The sequence below is a fragment of the Diabrotica virgifera genome, chromosome 1 (genome assembly GCF_917563875.1).
Source record: "Diabrotica virgifera virgifera chromosome 1, PGI_DIABVI_V3a".
Lineage (NCBI taxonomy): Eukaryota > Metazoa > Arthropoda > Insecta > Coleoptera > Chrysomelidae > Diabrotica > Diabrotica virgifera.
This window is the reverse complement of record NC_065443.1, coordinates 183,337,299-183,356,379: the sequence shown is the minus strand read 5'-3', so window position 1 is coordinate 183,356,379 and position 19,081 is coordinate 183,337,299. Positions and strand designations below refer to the sequence as shown.

Genomic DNA, 19,081 nt, shown 5'->3' with positions numbered 1-19,081 from the left:
CGCGGAACAAGCGTAGGTGTTTAGTGCCTTAAACAAATTTTTACTGTTAAGCTGTGAACGAAGCAGCTGTTTTACCCTTCTTATAAACTCAGTAGTTATCTCAGTTTTCATTTGCTTATGGTCAATTTTCCGCGCCTGCTTTACTCCAAGATATTTGTACATATCGTTGTCGCCCATGGCCTCGATGTTCTGGCCATTTTGCATATCGAATCCACCGGGCTGTACCTTTCCTCTGACTATATTCAAAACACGGCACTTGTCTAGACCGAACTGCATACTAATATCATTAGAGAATGTTTCTACAGTTTTTAGCATCTCTTCTAGGTGTTCTCGAGTGGAAGCCATTAATTTCAAATCATCCATATACAACAGATGATTGAGCTTCTCTACCACAGTATTATTGCTTTTAATGCTAAAACCTGAGTCAGTGGAGTTTAATAGCTGGGAAAGGGGGTTCAAAGCTAAACAGAACCACAATGGACTCAACGAGTCTCCTTGAAATAGGCCCCGGTTGATTGCGATATTTTCGGTTTCGATATTGTTTTCACCAGGTATTTGGAGGTGAATTTTAGTCTTCCAATCTCTCATTATATGCCTTAAAAAGGTCACTATGTTATCATCGACTTTGTATATTTTCAATATATCTATTAGCCATTCATGCGGTACTGAATCAAAGGCCTTTTTATAGTCAATAAAAGCAGTAAAAAGATTCCTTTTTTTAGTGAATACCTGGTTAGAAATGACTGAGTCGATGATAAGCTGTTCTTTGCAACCCATGGAACCCTTAGCGCATCCTTTCTGTTGAGGCTCTATGATATTGTTAAGAGCACAATGTTGGTAGATACGCCGGGTTACACAGGATGTGACCAATTTATACAAAGTTGGAAGACAAGTAATTGGGCGGTACTTGGATGGATCTTGGGTGTTATTTTGATCCTTGGGTATTAAATAAGTAGTTCCCTGAGTTAGAAATGATGGTAATTCCTGCGGATTAGAAATAACATGATTAATTAATGTTGATAAGCACTCATGAATACTCCAAAACTTTTTAAGCCAGAAGTTCTGGACTCCGTCTGGTCCAGGAGATTTCCAGTTATGAAGCTCTTTGATGACATTTGAGACTTCTTCAGTCGTGAATGGTTCGTAGTTAGCAGTGACGTAGTGGTGACAGTTGTGCGTCGTATCTTCTATCCAGCCAGCATTGTTGTTAAAAACAGCTGGTGTGGAAAGTTGATTTCCCCAAAACTCATGAATTTCTTCTTGGCTTGGGTAAGACTTGTCGACACTTTCTACGGTGGAATTGAGTTTTCGGTAGAACGCCTTCTCAGAGTTCTCAAAAAGTGCATTGTCACATTTTCGGTTGTTACTAACTTTATACCTTCTTAATCGTCCTGAATAGACGGAGAGTTTTTGTTTTAATGTATCCAGACACTGTTGGGCTGTGTTATTTTCTGGATCGTATCTCGAGTGTCTTGCAGTGCTCCGCATTATTCCTTCAGCTCTCTTAATGACCTTTCTACTTGTTACACCTCTTACATATTCTGTAACTTGACCAATATCCCTACGCAGTAATTCAATTTTTCCGAGAAGTCTTTTTTCCCAGGGTGCAGTTCTGTTACCAGTCCTTCCGTTATTAGTACCCCGTCGTGTTCTGATCTTAACGCCCATTACATTAGCAATTGCTGTTGCTGCACAGTAGATTAGCATATGCAGATACTCCAATGTGTGGGCTTCTACGGCATAATTGGGTAGGACTTCAGTGTTCACAATTTGTAACAGCGCACCTAGTTTCTTACAAGAGTTTATTCGTGGTAGCGGTGGTCTGCTAAGTGGATTTGTTCCATTAAACTCTTGTACGGCACGCGCCATTTCGTTTGCTAGACTATCGCGCAACTCGTTGTTTTCCTGCTGTGTATTGTCAGGTTGAGTTTCTGGTATGGGAATCTCAGGGATCTGCTCATCAAGGATTTCATTAGGGACTTGATCTAAAACTAGCCCTTGGTTGTTAATCTCCCGTTCGACTTCTCTTTTGATCGTATTGCGTCTAGCCTCTGGGATAAGGTTGTTTCTTATGATTACCCGGTATTGATCTGATACTCTTTGCTCCGATACTTGAATATCTGGGTACTCCCTGCAAAATTCGGCATACAGCTGTTGTCTGTAGCCGATCGTTTCTTGACCGAAGTTTGTCACCTTATAATAGGAGCGCAAAATGCTTTCGTTAATGGACACAGTCCATTTCATGCGCTGCCTCGGTCGTCCCGCTTGAGTGAGCGCCGGCTGATGTTCCAGCGCAGCACCTTCAGCGGGTGGAGCTCTTGCTGTTGTTTGGCTCGCTTGTGGTTGTTGTTGTTGTTGGGCTGTAGCTGATTGTATGACAGGGGCCCGCCTCCTCAACACCCTGCCACCGACGTCCCGCATGCTGTCACGTCCAGCGCCGGCTCCAGACGTGCCCTGGCGATCCCCAGGCAGCGATCCTAAACATAAATTATTATTCTCCATTCTCATGGGTGTGCATTTTATACCTACTGCCAGGTGTCAGTTTTTGTTCCACGGCAAGTATCCCTGCTACTCTCTGGGTACTGGCGCTACGAATACCCAGAAAGCATCCCCCATTCGCAGGGGGCCGCGCCTGATAGAAGAACTGACAAAAAACTCCCACAGGTGATTATTATAATTATTGTTATTATTATTGTTATTTTTATTATTCCAATTTTGATTATTGTTATTATTATTATCATTTCTGTTGTCATTATAATTATTATTATCAATAAAATTTTGAAAATTGCCATTATTATTATTTCTAGATCTGTAACTTTGAAAAGCTTTTTTCTTTTCAATAAGAAAATTGCGGAGCATGTTGAAGTCGGTAAAATGGAAATTTAGTCGGATATTCTCTATCTGACTTTCAAAATGAACTACTATGTGGTTCACCAGTTCCTTCTCTGTTAGTTTTCCATCCAGATACTGGGCAGCACTATATAACTTCATAGCATATAGATGCATGCTTGTTCTAGAGTTGGAGTTATATCTTCCTCCAAACAATTCTGCTCTTACAACTTGTTGTCTGGACTGTCCCCAGAAAAATTCCAAAAACTTCATTTTAAAACTATCAAAATCTTGGATTTCATTCTCCACATTCGTGTACCAAATCAACGCTTCACCCTTCAGCTGATTTCTAATGACTTCACGAAATTCGTCGAAGTCATTGTATTGCAAATATTTGGTTGTGAGTATATGAATAAATGGTACTGGATGTTGAGATTTATAGTCCCCATTAAAATAAATTCTGTTCTCCGATGTTTCTATAGTATGGACTATTGTTCCTTTTGTTGTATTCCTAATCTTCTTCTCCATCTTTTCTATCTCTTGCTTAACTTCTTTTACTTCAAACTTTAATTTATTCTCCAATTGATCCTCCTTCTCCTTTGATGTTTTCTGATCTTTCTTGATTTGATTTATATTTTCATCTACCATGTTAAATCTTCGGTTCGTCCACTCTGCTTCCTTTTCTATATCTTCTTCTACTATATTTATTCTTTCTTTATGCTCTTGTATTTGTGTTTTTATCTCCTGATTTTCAACAGTTAATTTAGTTTCTAAATTTTCATGTTTACTCATGATCTCTCCGTACAACATTTTCACTTCTCCAATACTCTTATTTACTCTCTGTTCCATTTGTTCTTCTATTCTTTTAATGTTTTCTTCTAATTTCTTTTCCAACCTCTGACTATTTTTTTCTGCTTTTCTGTTATTTTCTTCCAACTTGTCTTTCATCTTTTGACTATTTTCTTCTAATTTTTGTTCTACTTTTTGACTATTTTCTACTAATTTTTGTTCTACTTTTTGACTATTTTCTACTAATTTTTGTTCTACTTTTTTACTATTTTCTACTAATTTTTGCTCTAATGATTTATTATTTTCTTCTGTTTTTCGACTATTTTCTTCTAATTTTTGTTCTATTTATTTACTATTTCCCTCTAATTTAGTTCCCATTTTCTTGTTGTTTTCATCTAAGTGAATTAATTTTCTTTCTATTTTATTATTATTTTCTTCTATCTTTGTCAATATTAATTCCATGAATCTTTCAAGCTCAGATTTTTCTTCTTTCTGTTCCTCTTCTTCCTTTGTCGTCTTCGAAACAGATCTACGTCCATCTGCCATTTTGTAGAATATATCAGACTCAAAATTTTAATATTGATTATTTAATATGTGACAATTTTGCCCTATATTTATTTTATCGTCCCACGTTGGTTGAGCCAATTATTATATTATATGTTAATTAACTTATTTATATTAAATTTTATTTATATTAATTAAGCTATTTATTTTATTTATTTATTATTTAGATTAGCTTCCTTTGTGTTTAGCTCAAACGTTGGTAAGCTAATTATTATATATTTTTAATTATTTCATTTATTATTGAAATATTTTTATTTATATTCTATTTATTATATTTTTAAAATATTTAATTATTGATTTTTTTATTGATTATTTAATTTGTATTTATTTATATTAGTTTATTTTAATTTTAAAATATTGATTATTTGATTTTAATATTCATCAATATTGATTTATAAGATTTTAATATTGATTTTGCCCGGCGCCATCTATTAATCACTTACCTAACTAGCTCAGATTTAATGTAAAAACCTGCATGAAATCTCCTATCTGTGGAGGTGTATATATATATATATTAAGAAATATAGGCCTGGACGCTAAAAAGGGAATATAAGTAGATATTGTAATATTATAATAGAGACATTTGACACGTTGGAGTAGTATAGAAGAATATTAAAAATAAGCTGGGTTGATACTGTTATGAACAAAGATCATTTTGTAAACAGGAATGAACAAACAAAATGAGATATTAACCATATTTAAAATAAGAAATTTACGGTATCTGGTTGTTGTGGGAAATGAGATAGATATGTGTTGTGGTAGATCATTATACAGGGAAAGATAACGGTAATTTTTTCATTCTCCCTTAAAACATCGAGAATGGAGCATGCATTTTATGAATGTTAAAATATAACGTGTATGTGAAAATATAATATTACAAGTGTAATGTTTTAATCATTAAAGTTTAAAGTACTTATTGAAAATGGCAATGTAGCCGAAACGTTTAAGCAAAAAAAAGTATTTTATTTTATCAGACCGATAGACCCAGGAATAAAATTCTTCTTAAAAATTCACGGTCAGGAAATAACAAACTATATATATATACATATATATATATATATATATATATATATATATATATATATATATATCAAAGTGATTATTTCGACCAAAAACAATAAATAAATCTGTAGGAAATATCAGGTATGTGGTCTATAATAAAAAATCTTTATTTTTTCTAAAAACTCAATATTTCGCACATTTTTTTGATGGCTTCTTCAGGAGTATACTGTAACAACAATTTTAACAACTTACAAAGACGTACAAACTAGATTTTAAAATACTTACAGAAAGTTAAAAGATTTCACAAATAAATAACATTGACATTAAAATAAAAATTGTTACTGTCATATATTAAAATGCATCTTAAAATTAATATAAGGAAAGGTCTGAAGCACGTTCGTTACAGTAATAAGACAAAACACATAAAATGACTCAAACGCAAAAAATAACAACAAAAGAACAATTAGAGGAATACTATTACTTTAATTATTAAGGTTAGTTGTTTATTAAGGCGAGTGTTAACTTAATGATTATTGTAAATTTTATTCAATATATTACAATATATGTTACTTAACTGTCCAGTGTCTGTTTTGTAATTTAAAGTTTTTTTATTTTTGTTAATGTGATACATCTCCAGAAATAATCTACTTTTATAGTTATCAGATTGTGCCAAAATACGAGTATTATTATAGTCCAGCATATGACCGGTGTTTTCATAATGCTCAACTACTGCACACGTATTTTTTCTTAAGCGGCAATCACTTTTATGTTGTGTGATTCTTTGCTTTAACCATTGTGATGTTTGGCCAATGTAACTATTCTGACATCCTAGACATGGTATTTCATAAACAACATTACTTCTATACAAGGTTGGTACTGGGTCTTTAATTTTTGAGAACAATTGTTTGCTGTTCATAGTATTGTATTTGGCTATATTGATATTGGGAACATCTTTAAATATGGATATGACTGAATGTGTTAGACCATTAATAAAGGGGAGTTTTTTATATATAATTGACTTATTGTTGGAATCATGGACGGGACCATCGTAGAAATTACTGCTGTAAATCAGTTTTTTTAAAATATTTTTAGGATATCCATTGTTGCGAAAGATTTTGTATAATATGTCTAGATTTTTTTGTAAAAAAGTGTCATCAACAATGGACGTTATTCTGTTTTTCATGCCTAATACGGTATTGTATTTTTGGCGAGTGGTATGATTTGAAAAATAATTAATATACCTGCCTGATGCTGTCGGCTTTTGGTACCAATCCAATATTAAAATATTATTCTCAGTTCTTATTACCCTTGTATCTAAAAATGGTACACCAAGATAAGAAACAATTTACAATAGAAACTGAGACAGATCTTGGTGTACCATTTTTAGATACAAGGGTAATAAGAACTGAGAATAATATTTTAATATTGGATTGGTACCAAAAGCCGACAGCATCAGGCAGGTATATTAATTATTTTTCAAATCATACCACTCGCCAAAAATACAATACCGTATTAGGCATGAAAAACAGAATAACGTCCATTGTTGATGACACTTTTTTACAAAAAAATCTAGACATATTATACAAAATCTTTCGCAACAATGGATATCCTAAAAATATTTTAAAAAAACTGATTTACAGCAGTAATTTCTACGATGGTCCCGTCCATGATTCCAACAATAAGTCAATTATATATAAAAAACTCCCCTTTATTAATGGTCTAACACATTCAGTCATATCCATATTTAAAGATGTTCCCAATATCAATATAGCCAAATACAATACTATGAACAGCAAACAATTGTTCTCAAAAATTAAAGACCCAGTACCAACCTTGTATAGAAGTAATGTTGTTTATGAAATACCATGTCTAGGATGTCAGAATAGTTACATTGGCCAAACATCACAATGGTTAAAGCAAAGAATCACACAACATAAAAGTGATTGCCGCTTAATAAAAAAAAAAAGAAAAAATACGTGTGCAGTAGTTGAGCATTATGAAAACACCGGTCATATGCTGGACTATAATAATACTCGTATTTTGGCACAATCTGATAACTATAAAAGTAGATTATTTCTGGAGATGTATCACATTAACAAAAATAAAAAAACTTTAAATTACAAAACAGACACTGGACAGTTAAGTAACATATATTGTAATATATTGAATAAAATTTACAATAATCATTAAGTTAACACTCGCCTTAATAAACAACTAACCTTAATAATTAAAGTAATAGTATTCCTCTAATTGTTCTTTTGTTGTTATTTTTTGCGTTTGAGTCATTTTATGTGTTTTGTCTTATTACTGTAACGAACGTGCTTCAGACCTTTCCTTATATTAATTTTAAGATGCATTTTAATATATGACAGTAACAATTTTTATTTTAATGTCAATGTTATTTATTTGTGAAATCTTTTAACTTTCTGTAAGTATTTTAAAATCTAGTTTGTACGTCTTTGTAAGTTGTTAAAATTGTTGTTACAGTATACTCCTGAAGAAGCCATCAAAAAAATGTGCGAAATATTGAGTTTTTAGAAAAAATAAAGATTTTTTATTATAGACCACATACCTGATATTTCCTACAGATATATATATATATATATATATATATATATATATATATATATATATATATATATATATATATATATATATATCCTACTAATATTACGGACTCTGCATTAAGGATTTGACCATACACAACGGACTCAAGCGATTTACGGACTCAATATACGGAGGCCGTAATGTTTTTCATGTATTTCTTTAAACGGATGGTCATTTTCTACCAAAATTTTGTTGAATGAGAAACTAGAGACCTCTACCTACTACACAAATATGTTACAAATATTGTGGGTATCGTAGGATAGCTGCAAATCTTAAAACAAAATGAGTCCGTAAGGTCGCTTGTAATTCAGCCATTTGCCGTTGGATGGCGCTTTTATGAGTATATTGAAGGTGTATATCGTTCATATGTAAAACTAAGAAACGACACTATAGACTCCGCTCAGCTGGCAACACTGTTGCCTGGATATTGTATCATCCGATCTGACGCAAATTGCTGATGCTGTTATCGTTAATTTTTATGTGTTGAAAAATGTAATGGTACGCAGTAGGTATGTTATTAATAGTACCTAATAAAGGAAGATATTTTGTTTCACAGACATTTCTTCCACACGTTTTGATTTTGAAATTGCATAATAAACACATCTTTTTATTTAAGAACGAATAAGCTATATAATTTTATAATTCAGAATATAAATGTAACTGTTTATAAATAAAAATAAAATATTATAGGTCTGGATCCCGCGTATGAAAAAAAAGTTGATTAATAGCAAGCTGAAAATTTGTTAATAGCTTAAGGGTGTCTAGTCGGGCAAACTTTGATATATGGGAACACTGGAACAGGGGAAGTTTTAATTGTGGAACAGGTTAAAAATTTGGAACGGTCAGACCAGAAAACGTCACATGTATTTTGTCCGACAAAACTTCTAATTGATTTGTTACCCTTTCATTAAATTCTCATGCAAAAATCAGACCGCTATTTATCACCTGTCATAATTCCTGTCATTTGACATTTTCTACGTGTTCCACTCATTATAATGCCCATTTGGTGATAAATACCAGCCTGATTTTTACATGAGAGTTTAATGAAAGGGTAACAAATCAATTGGAAGTTCTGTCGGACAAAATACAAGTGACGTTTTCGTGGTCTGACCGCTCCAAATTTTTAACTTGTTCCACAATTAAAACTTCCCCTGTTCCAGTGTTCCAATATATCAAAGTTTGTCCGACTACACACCCTTAAGCTATTAACAAATTTTCAGCTTGCTATTAATCAGCTTTGTTTTCATACGCGGGATCCAGACCTATTAATGGCTCCGTACATTTAATACTTGTTTGTAATGTTCATTTCTATTTGTAAGAATGTAGGTACTTAGTTTATTATTGATTTGTGCCAGTTGTGTTGATAAAAGTAGATATACATTTTTGTTTTAATCTTGCATCATAAAGCATAGAAATGTACAACATTAATTCTGTACCTATTCATTTTGTAAGCAGAAGTTCAAAAGAGTTCATTTTCTTTTGTATACTTTCATTAATTTTTGCTTTATGCCTAGTATCAGATCATTGCCATTCTTATATTATTTATGTCTACCATAACAATAACTGCGGATGTTTTTGGTATTGCATTTACCACCTCTTGGAAATCTTCATAAAATTTCTCTCTGGCTTCTGTGTGTTTTTTTTCTTGTCATTTCTGAAATACTCATATTTTTATGAACATTCACTATATTTATAGATCGTGACCAGTCATAAAGACGATAGATACTCATTTCACCATATGATTTAAACATATATATTTTTCAATTTTTCAAAAATTGAAAATGTTATCGACCAAAAAAATATTAATACTTTCTATGAATTACTTATTAGCTGTTGCATATAATAATAATAACCTACCTACGTACTTTCCAACTTAAGATATGACTATATATTTTTGGGGAGAATACTGGGAACAAGCCACAATAATAATATTACATATTTGCATATTATTTTTGACGTTTTGGGCTCCAAACCAGAATTCATTTTCAATGAATATACAGTCGGAAAAATGAAAAAATACCAATGAACAAACATATAAAACACGCTGTATTTTCCTGTCACCGTATCACAAAGAACATTGTCCAGTGCAAGATATTGAAAAATATCAAGATTGCTGAAAAATACTAACCTAGAAATTACAATTGCCATTTTACCATATGATATTGTGAAAATACTGTGACGATAGATTACTTTTGTGTCAAATTATCTTTATTCGCATCATTGATTGGTTATCTATTTAGAGTATTGTAATCGCCAACAAACTATACATCTATAAGTATAAGTCCGTTTTAATATGCAATTACCCGTCAAGGAATATATAATTTTCTAAGTTAAATGTATAATAATCACTAGATTTAGGCTATCAATGGAAGTAAGGCTTTTTATACTAGGTAGGTAGGTAGGTTGCTCATGGGCAGTGTCTTTTATTACCAGCTGGGAAATGTAACGTCATGCATCTTGGAGTTTCACAGCTTTTCCCGAAGTTGTCAGTTGGCATTGAAGTTCTGCAACTCAGCCAAACTTCCTTTGAAAGTCGGATTCCAACCCTTGTGCATCTTAAATAACGGTCAGGATTGTATGGGCCAGTGAGTAGTCATCTATAAGTGGCAGATCTTGGTTTTCTTCAGTGACAACATCATGTTTTGCTCTATTGGTACCTCCATAGGCATTTATGAATTCATCAAACATGAGGTTACGTACTTCTTGGACTTGGTTTATTTCCACTTCTTCACCTTTGACGTGGTCTCTTTGAATTGACGCTAGCCGGTTGTTGTGTAGATACTATCATCCGCCTTCCCATCGGAATTTTGCTTATTTGGTAGATAACGTCGTTAATCTACTCCATACTTAAGGACGGACCTTGTCAGAACTTTGGAGAACAACCCATTCGCTTATTCGAATTATCGAGTCAGACTTTGTGGTCCTTCATAAAACATAAGGGATGTTCGGTTTACGGATCTCCATTCTTCTTCGCAATCCATTTACATAATCTTCACCAGCTACGTCTTATCCATCGACATCCAAACTCTAAATCACAAGGTACTCACATATGTAAGTCATTGCGAAGAACGGAAGTTACGGATATCAATTTCGCTGCTGATTGGACAACATATTTATCAAATTCTTGTCAACTGCCCTATTTATTCGCTCTACCATTCCATCCGATTTACGAGTAATATCCTGTAGTTTTTATGTTCTTTAGTGAAGTAATTTAATACGATCAATATAATATCTACTTGCATCCATTTTCGCTTTCTTTTGCTTTCTCTCAAACGGACATCTAACATTTTATTGCCTCGTAGGAGCCTTCCTTTTCGATAAGTTCCAGTACTCGTGGCAAGTTAGTACATTCCTTACACCATTTCTTTACATCGTCGAAACTATTCATCTAATTAAACCGTTCCCGCATTCTCTAAAGGGTTTTATTTACATAGAAATGTCTTCATGATGGACTGTCATGTAACATGTAACTAACGAAATACTTCGGCTCTTCGAAGAGAATCGGCGTTCCTGTGACTAATTCCTGCCCGATGCTCAATTTTGAAATTGTATCTTTGAGTCGTTCAATCCATGTGACTTTCTGGGATCTTAAACTGCCTTAACCTAAGTGGTTGGGGCATGGTCGTTCGGATTAGAAACTTCCTTCCTTAAGGTACTGATAGAAGTATTCTACTGATTTCACTACTTCTAGAAATTCATTTTTCGTGACACAATACTCTCGCTGAGGTTTTGAAAGCACTTAACTAAAATATCCAAGAACACGTTTCTGTCCCTTTGATCTGAGATAGCACTCTGCAAATTCATATGTTACTTGCATCTGTAATCTGTATCTAAGATAAACTCTCCTCCTGGCAGTGGATACTCTTTTAATGCTGCTATGATTAAATACTTCATTGAGGTTTCGAAAGGAAATTTGGCAGTCTCCATCCCAATTGTAATCTCTTGCTTCTTATGTAAGTCGTGTTAATGACAATGATACGTGAAAACTTCTTAGTGAACCTTAGACAGTAAGTATATAGTCAAATAAAACTTCTCATTTGATGTTTGTCAGTGGGTTCTAGTCATTCCTGAATGGAATCGATTTTTCCCTTATTCACAGCCACTACTTCTTTACTGACTTTATGACCTAGATAATTGACTTTACTTTGAAATAACTGGCCCTTCTTGGGGTTTAACATCAATAGGGAAGCTTTCAGTCGATTAAAAACGTCTTCTAAATTCTTCAAATGGTCTTCAAAAGAGTCTCCACGAAGACAATTGCGTCGTCAAAAAATACCAGGCACGTCTTCCAAGATAACCCTATCAACAGGTTTTACGTAAAGCTCTCAAAATGTCGCAGGAGTATTACAGAGTCCAAATATCATAACGTTGAATTGCCACAATCCGGATCTTGTGGTAAAGGCTATCTTTTCCTTATCCACTGGGTCCATTTCTACCTACCAATATCAAGACTTCAAGTCCAACGTAGAAAATAATTTTCTTCCAGCCAGTATATCCAACGTATCATTGATTCGTGTTATAGGGACAGCTTGTCAAACATACGGTGATACTTGGCGATTTTGTCCACTCGCGTAGAAAAATAAGTGGAAGCGCATTCAGTGAATTATGTTTCTGTTGAATGCGCTTCTTAGGTGGAGCCTAATATCAATGGGCCAAGTATGACCGTATATTTGACAAACTGTAACTATCCTTTTTGGTAATATTGTTTAACAAACGGTAATCCACACAGAACCTCGTAGTTCCGTATTTCTTCTTGACCATAACTAACGGAGAGATCCATGGCCTGGTAGAAAGTTCTATCACTCCGACTTTCTTCATTGCCTGAACAATATTTTCAGTTTCCTCTGTTTGACGTAAAACAGTTCTGAACTGTTTGACGAATTGGTTTAGCGTTACAAGTATCACTTTTATGTTTAACAGGGGTAGTTCTTCCTGCCTTTCCTCCTTCTGGTACAAATATGCCATGATATCGCCAAAGAAATTCCCTCAATCTCCTTTTCTCCACCTAATTTATAGACTGACCAGCAACTGCAACCATTTGGTCGAACCTCTCGTTGTGGGCGTCACATCTACACAGATTCCTACTTTCGTATCTTTTTTGATGATCACTGGGTAGTCATTGACCTTAATAAGTCTTATAGAAATTTCTTTAGTAGAAGTCACCAAGTCCTTTCCGATTATGATTCCTCGGTCAACGTCCTCATCGTGGTACCAAGGCTCCATTATAACAGGTGTTCCTTCTTCCACAATTACCTGCAGGGGCGCCATTAAAATCGTTTCACTCTTCTCAGGCATAACTGGATCCATTAGCAATCCATTAGACATCCAAGCAAATTCATTAAGTCCATTTCTAATATAACATCCTCTTCGATGTCAGCAACTCCGACAGTATGGACGACCTTTTTTTTCCCCAATTCTTTATTATATCTGCATTTCTCCGTGGGTGTTGGAATTTTACCTGTGGCAGTCCGCAGTCGCAACTTCGTTGGTAAAAGTTTCTTACCACTATTTATAACTGTCGGTCGTATAATGGCCCTGGTAGCTCCGGTATCCACCAAGAATGTATTTCACTATTACATAATATATACTATATTCACGACATTTCAACGAAGCTATTCTTGTGACGAGCTATTCGCAGTATTCACTGCATTCCATGATCCCGAAGACCTTTAATAAATGTTTGAGCTTCCAACTTTCCCATCATGTCTTTGGGAGCTGTTGGATACGTATATTGTACTAACCTGGCAATATTTACCTTATATTATTGAAAATCCTCAGCTCTTTTTTCTTCGATTTTTAAACTTCGACATACTCCAAGTGTGCGTGATCCTATCGGCTGTTTAGTCTGTTCTTAAGCTGTTCGAAATCATCTCTCTAATCTACGGCTATGGTATGAAGCACATCCAAGGCATCTCCTCGAAGTGCAATAGATATAGGTTTTCAGCCTTTTTTATTCGAACCATCCATTCGCTATTGCAGCTGATTTAAACTAATTCATGTAATTGTTTCATGACGACTTTCGGTCCGAAATTGGAATTTGGAACTTAATACGAACAGGACCTCAGCTCCCGTCAAATGTCGACCGTGACTCCAATTTACATTTCACTTTATGGTCTTTTGTCTCTGCTGAAATGGGTTAAATTCCTGTGTCTATTGTCCCTGTTTCCTCTATTAACTTTTCTACCTATTTCATCTTTTTTTGAAAGACAAAATATCTACAGGAACTTTATAATAATGACGATATTTTAATGTCGAAGTCAGAGGTGACCTCAGAGATGTTAATAGAAACCTTGTTTTCTAGAGATGGGATATCACCAGAAACTTTGGCCACATCGGAAGAAACTTTCGAAATATAACAAACCTTATTTGCTATGTGGAAGACGAATTCATAGTAGAATTCCTTTCCTCAAACACAAGTTTCCGGATCGAAGTCCTTTGACGAAGTTTATTTGGATATTTCAATTTTGACTTCGAAAAAAAATGGATCTCGTCTATTCTGAAAACAGGAAGCTTTTAGACATGGGGGAGAATAAGGCCCCTATTACACATCTTTATTTATTTCTCTACGATACAATCTAATTGATATTTTGACATTTTAACTTTGAACATAGTGTAAAAAGTTCCGTTCATAAATACTAAAGGCTTCAAAAAAGTTCAACTTTCCAGATCTTATAGTACTTACTCCTAATTCAGTATAATAAATTAAATTTTTCGATCAATGAAATTTTTTTAAAATTTAAGAAGTTATACTAGAAGAGCCGTTTACCTTTTCCTGTCAATTTTTTCGGAGCGTATAAATATCTCCAATTTCAACTATTTCGGAGCAGCAAAATACTCACAAATTCAGTTTATTTCAAATCTAGATATTTTAAACTGGATACAATTTTAAGACACGTTGTAGATACATAAATAAACCTAATTATATGTGGAATAGGAATAATTTTCATTTTTGTGGAGAAACCGATAATTTAATTCCTCCTTTTTTTTTATTTTTTTAATGACATAATCGTGTTTTTTTGTTAATAACTCTGGTGTTTTCCATCCGAATAACGTATAGCTTAGCTTGTTTTAAAGATCTTATCAAATACTTTTAAAAATGTTGTGAGCATTTCTGGAAAAACCTCGTATTATTTACGTTATTTGATAATAAAGTTTCGATTAAAGGGTAATTTAAATAAACCCTCACCTAATCAGGTTGTAACTCGGCTTCCATCGCCGCTATAAAAATAAAAAAAAAATTAATTCATATTTTTGAATGGTTTCTTTTTGACTTGCATTTTATGGCTTTTTGCTTAAAATGTACTGTTTGCGAGTTATTTTTGAAAAATCACCCAAATCACAAAAAATATTAACTAACCGAGAGAAGTGTGCATAACATTTTTTGCTATGAATTGAATTCTCCATCGATTGCCGCAGTTATTTAAAGATTAAATATTTGCACCCTCAAGAATGGATGATATTCCTCCCTGGCGTACAAACGCATATCGGCAATATAAATATAGTTTTTTTTTTCGACATGTTTCCTATGCGCATTTCAGATTTCATGTCAATCTAAGCGGTTGTAATCCTGAGCAAAATCTGTGAAAGAATGGATTGAATTTATTTTAAAGTAAAATATAGTGTATTATGATATTTTTTGTTCAAATCGGTAATACAAGGGGCAATTCGGTAGATCTACCAAAAAGTCGGAGACGGAACATCACATGCGAGAAATAGCTTCGTTCGATTTACTAGTTACTAGTTGATATTATCGAGCGATAATAACACTGCAGAGAAAGTAAGGGAACAAAAAATGCTAAAGGCAAGCAGAATCTCAGGGTGTCTTAAATACACGATATAGAGAAACATGCTTGAAAATCGAAGCAAAAACGTAATTATACAAATCTAAATCAGAACTACCATGACATAGGTAGAAAGCAAAAACAAGGCTTGACATAAGTACGATAAGAAGATATTTGGAGAAGAATCATATGAGAATAGTAAGAAGCATAACCGCAAAACACTATTAAACCTATGCAGAATAAACAACATTAACAAATGAGTTCAACAAACGAAAAAGAGAATGGAACAGCCTCATCAGCCAAATAGAAGAGGACAGCATAGTACGTAGTACGAGATAAGTCTCCATTTTAAAAAAGGACAGATTCACCATTAAAGAGATGGGATGATAATATTACACTTAAAGAAGAAGAATTATAATCAAACTTCAGGAAATGTCCTCACTATAATATATTATTAATTAGGAATTCTAGATTACTATCCGACGGAAACTAAACGATAGAAGAACAAATATTGTTAAAAAAGTATTGCGCTAACTTAAATTCACCTTTCCTTTGAATAAAATATCATGTTTAACTTTTTAGAAATCATAAAAATACTTTGTCATTTATAAGTGTTTGTTTAAAATATAGACTACTGAAATAATATACTGTTTTAAAATATTCATTACTTAACACTCGAGAAATGCAAAATAAACTTCGTTCGCTTAAACACCAAATTGAAAGGGGAAACCCAGATTTATCTAAATAGGCAGGGAGAGAATTGACAACATTGTATGAGTCTGTAAGGTGGTGTATACGAGGCCGTAATACCACAATCCTGATAAAAATTATACTAATGAGGCTGTAAAAATAGAACGTCCTAATGAGGTGCTAATGATAAAAGAACCGAACGGAACAGTATATATTGAATTTAATCTTATCAAAATGAAAATTTGTGCATTGAGAATGTTTTGTCACTAGATTCAATATATTCGATATATAAACTATAATATACACCTCTAAATAGGAGAGGCTGTAAGGTTGCGGTATGGTTTGAGTCCATAGGAATAGTAGGATGTAAATATATATATATATATATATATATATATATGTATATATATATTGATACATGTATCCATGTGACTTCCAAAGTAGATTCTCGTAATACGTTGTTACTTCATATATACCGTTATGACTTCCGATTTCGGAAGTCACAACGTTTTGCCTATATTTTTACGAACTTGGCTACTAGATGGTATCAGAAGGCTTATATTAAAAATTTCGCTGGAAGTCATATCGTATCTAACATACTCATAAGATCAGATTTTAGTTCGACGGTATATCACCAGCGCTAGTGTCGCTCCCGTGCTACTATACAGGTTATGTACACAACGCGTAGCGTCTTCCGTATACCACACCGCTCGGTGTGACTTCCGTTTTTTGGCAACCCTGTGTAACGGTTTCCAGACATTTATCTGTTGTAGATTCGCGGTCCTAATCGTACTTAGTGTTTTGTGTGCCTTTTGTTTTTAAACATGAATAATAGCAGATCTGCTTTACTTTTAAAGTTAGCCTTAAATGAAGGTACAATAAGTGATTATATATCTCTATAATTATATATTTTCTGTACTTATTTCAATCTATAATATTTACTTACCTATTTACTTATATAAATTTATTTTTCTCGTGTTTTTGTTTACTTCCTTTTTTACAATGAACTTCTAATTTAATCTACACTCACCGGCACGAAAAACGGGCACCCTAAAAAAATGGGTAATTTTTGATGTCTCGTATCTCCCAAACCTTTGGTCCGATTTAAGTAATGTTTTTAATATGTTATAGCCTTATTATTTAACAATATAGCTATGATAACATTGTTGATAGACAGGTAAATTTTCATTGTATACCGGGTGTACCAATCAAACTGGGTTTTTTTCTCAATTTTCACAACACCCTGTGGAATATTCTAGCCTTTATAAAATATTTAAATTAAAGCCTAACTATAGCTCCAGGTTTTATTAACATTCTGTTTTTTTATTCATTCGCTTACGTTGGATAATAAAGAAGTTAAGGACTTTAACAACTAGCCATGTTCTTTATCGATACAGGTGTTTCTAAATATAAGTGCGACAAATTTTAAGGGGTAATTTCTGCATGAAAAAATAATGATCGTTTGGCAAAATAATTTTATATTTGCAAGCATTTGCGGACATAGCTTTATCAAGTAAACGATCATTATTTTTTCATGCAGAATTACCCCTTAAAGTTTGTCGCACTTATTCAGAAACACCATGTATTGATAAAGAACATGTTTAATTGTTAAAGTCCCTAACTTTTTTATTATCCAACATAAGCGAATGAATAACAAACAGAACATTAAGAAAACCTGGGGCTATAGTTGGGTTTTAATTTCAATATTGTATAAAGGCTAGAATATTCCATAGAGTGTTGTGAAAATTGAAAAAAAAAAAAACAGTTTGATTGGTACGCCCAGTATACAATGATAATTTACCTGTCTAGAAACAATATTATTACAGCGATATAGTTAAAGAATAAGGCTATAACATATTAAAGAAATACTTAAATCGGAGAATAGGTTTAGGAGATACGAGCCATCAAAAATGACCCATTTTTTGGGGTGCCCGTTTTTCGTGCCGGTGAATGTATCTATTAAATAATCTAAATTATTTTTAAAAATCTTATTAAAAGCTTAAATACAAGAAATGTAGGTAAATGTTCTCATTTAACGAAATTTCCGAAAATTGTGTATTTTTTTGACCCAAGTAGGCTGAAAAATCGATTTTACAGTTATTGTTATTTCGAAAGTAATAAAACGTGTAAAAATTACAAAAAAATTGAATGTACAATTACAATTGAATGGAATTAAATACACGATAAAATGAATCAAGAGCGATAAAAAGTTTAAAGTAATAAATTCTAGTAATAATATAAAATACAGTAAACTCTCTCTTAAGGGGGTAGGCGCAAAATCTCTGTCCAATGCTATTTAAATACATTTATTTTTTTCGAATCCTGAGAAAACTAATAAATATTTTTTAAAACATACACCCAGAATGAAAGATAACATTATTACGGGGGACCGAAAGTCCCTTAGAATAAAAAAAAGTTTCTTTTGAATGAAATATTCGAAATTAAAAATCACACTAACTTTTCTCTTGTTTTTTCATCCCATTATCTTTATTAAAATAAACATATATTAGGTATATAAGTTATTAAAATAAACATTATATAAGTTTTCAGGGACTTTCTGCCCTCGGTAATAATGTAAGCTTCCATTCTGCGTTTAAATTTTTCAAAAATACTTTTTAGTTTTCTCAGAATTCGAAAAAAAATAATGCATTTAATTAGCACTGGACTAAGATTTTGCGCCTATCCCCAACGAGCACCTCCTCTATACGGACGGTATTTAAAACAAAATTCATTTGCCGATATACTGAGCCTGTACTCTTCCGGACAATCCCTTAAAATGATGTGTACCTAAATGAAAAAAAAAATACATAGATATTTTT

General features: G+C 33.0%; 2 protein-coding genes across 4 annotated transcripts in view; both read right to left on the bottom strand.

Moving 5' to 3' along the window:
• LOC114347035 (227 kDa spindle- and centromere-associated protein-like) overlaps positions 1-19,081 on the bottom strand; it is a 1,075,867-nt gene that overhangs the window by 831,827 nt on the left and 224,959 nt on the right. The gene's annotated exons all lie outside the window — the stretch shown is intronic.
• LOC126878966 (J domain-containing protein DDB_G0295729-like) lies at positions 2,363-4,650 on the bottom strand. The gene has a single exon (XM_050641836.1). It carries the CDS (start codon positions 3,775-3,777, stop codon positions 2,569-2,571), a length of 1,209 nt encoding a protein of 402 aa, XP_050497793.1. The 5' UTR covers positions 3,778-4,650; the 3' UTR covers positions 2,363-2,568.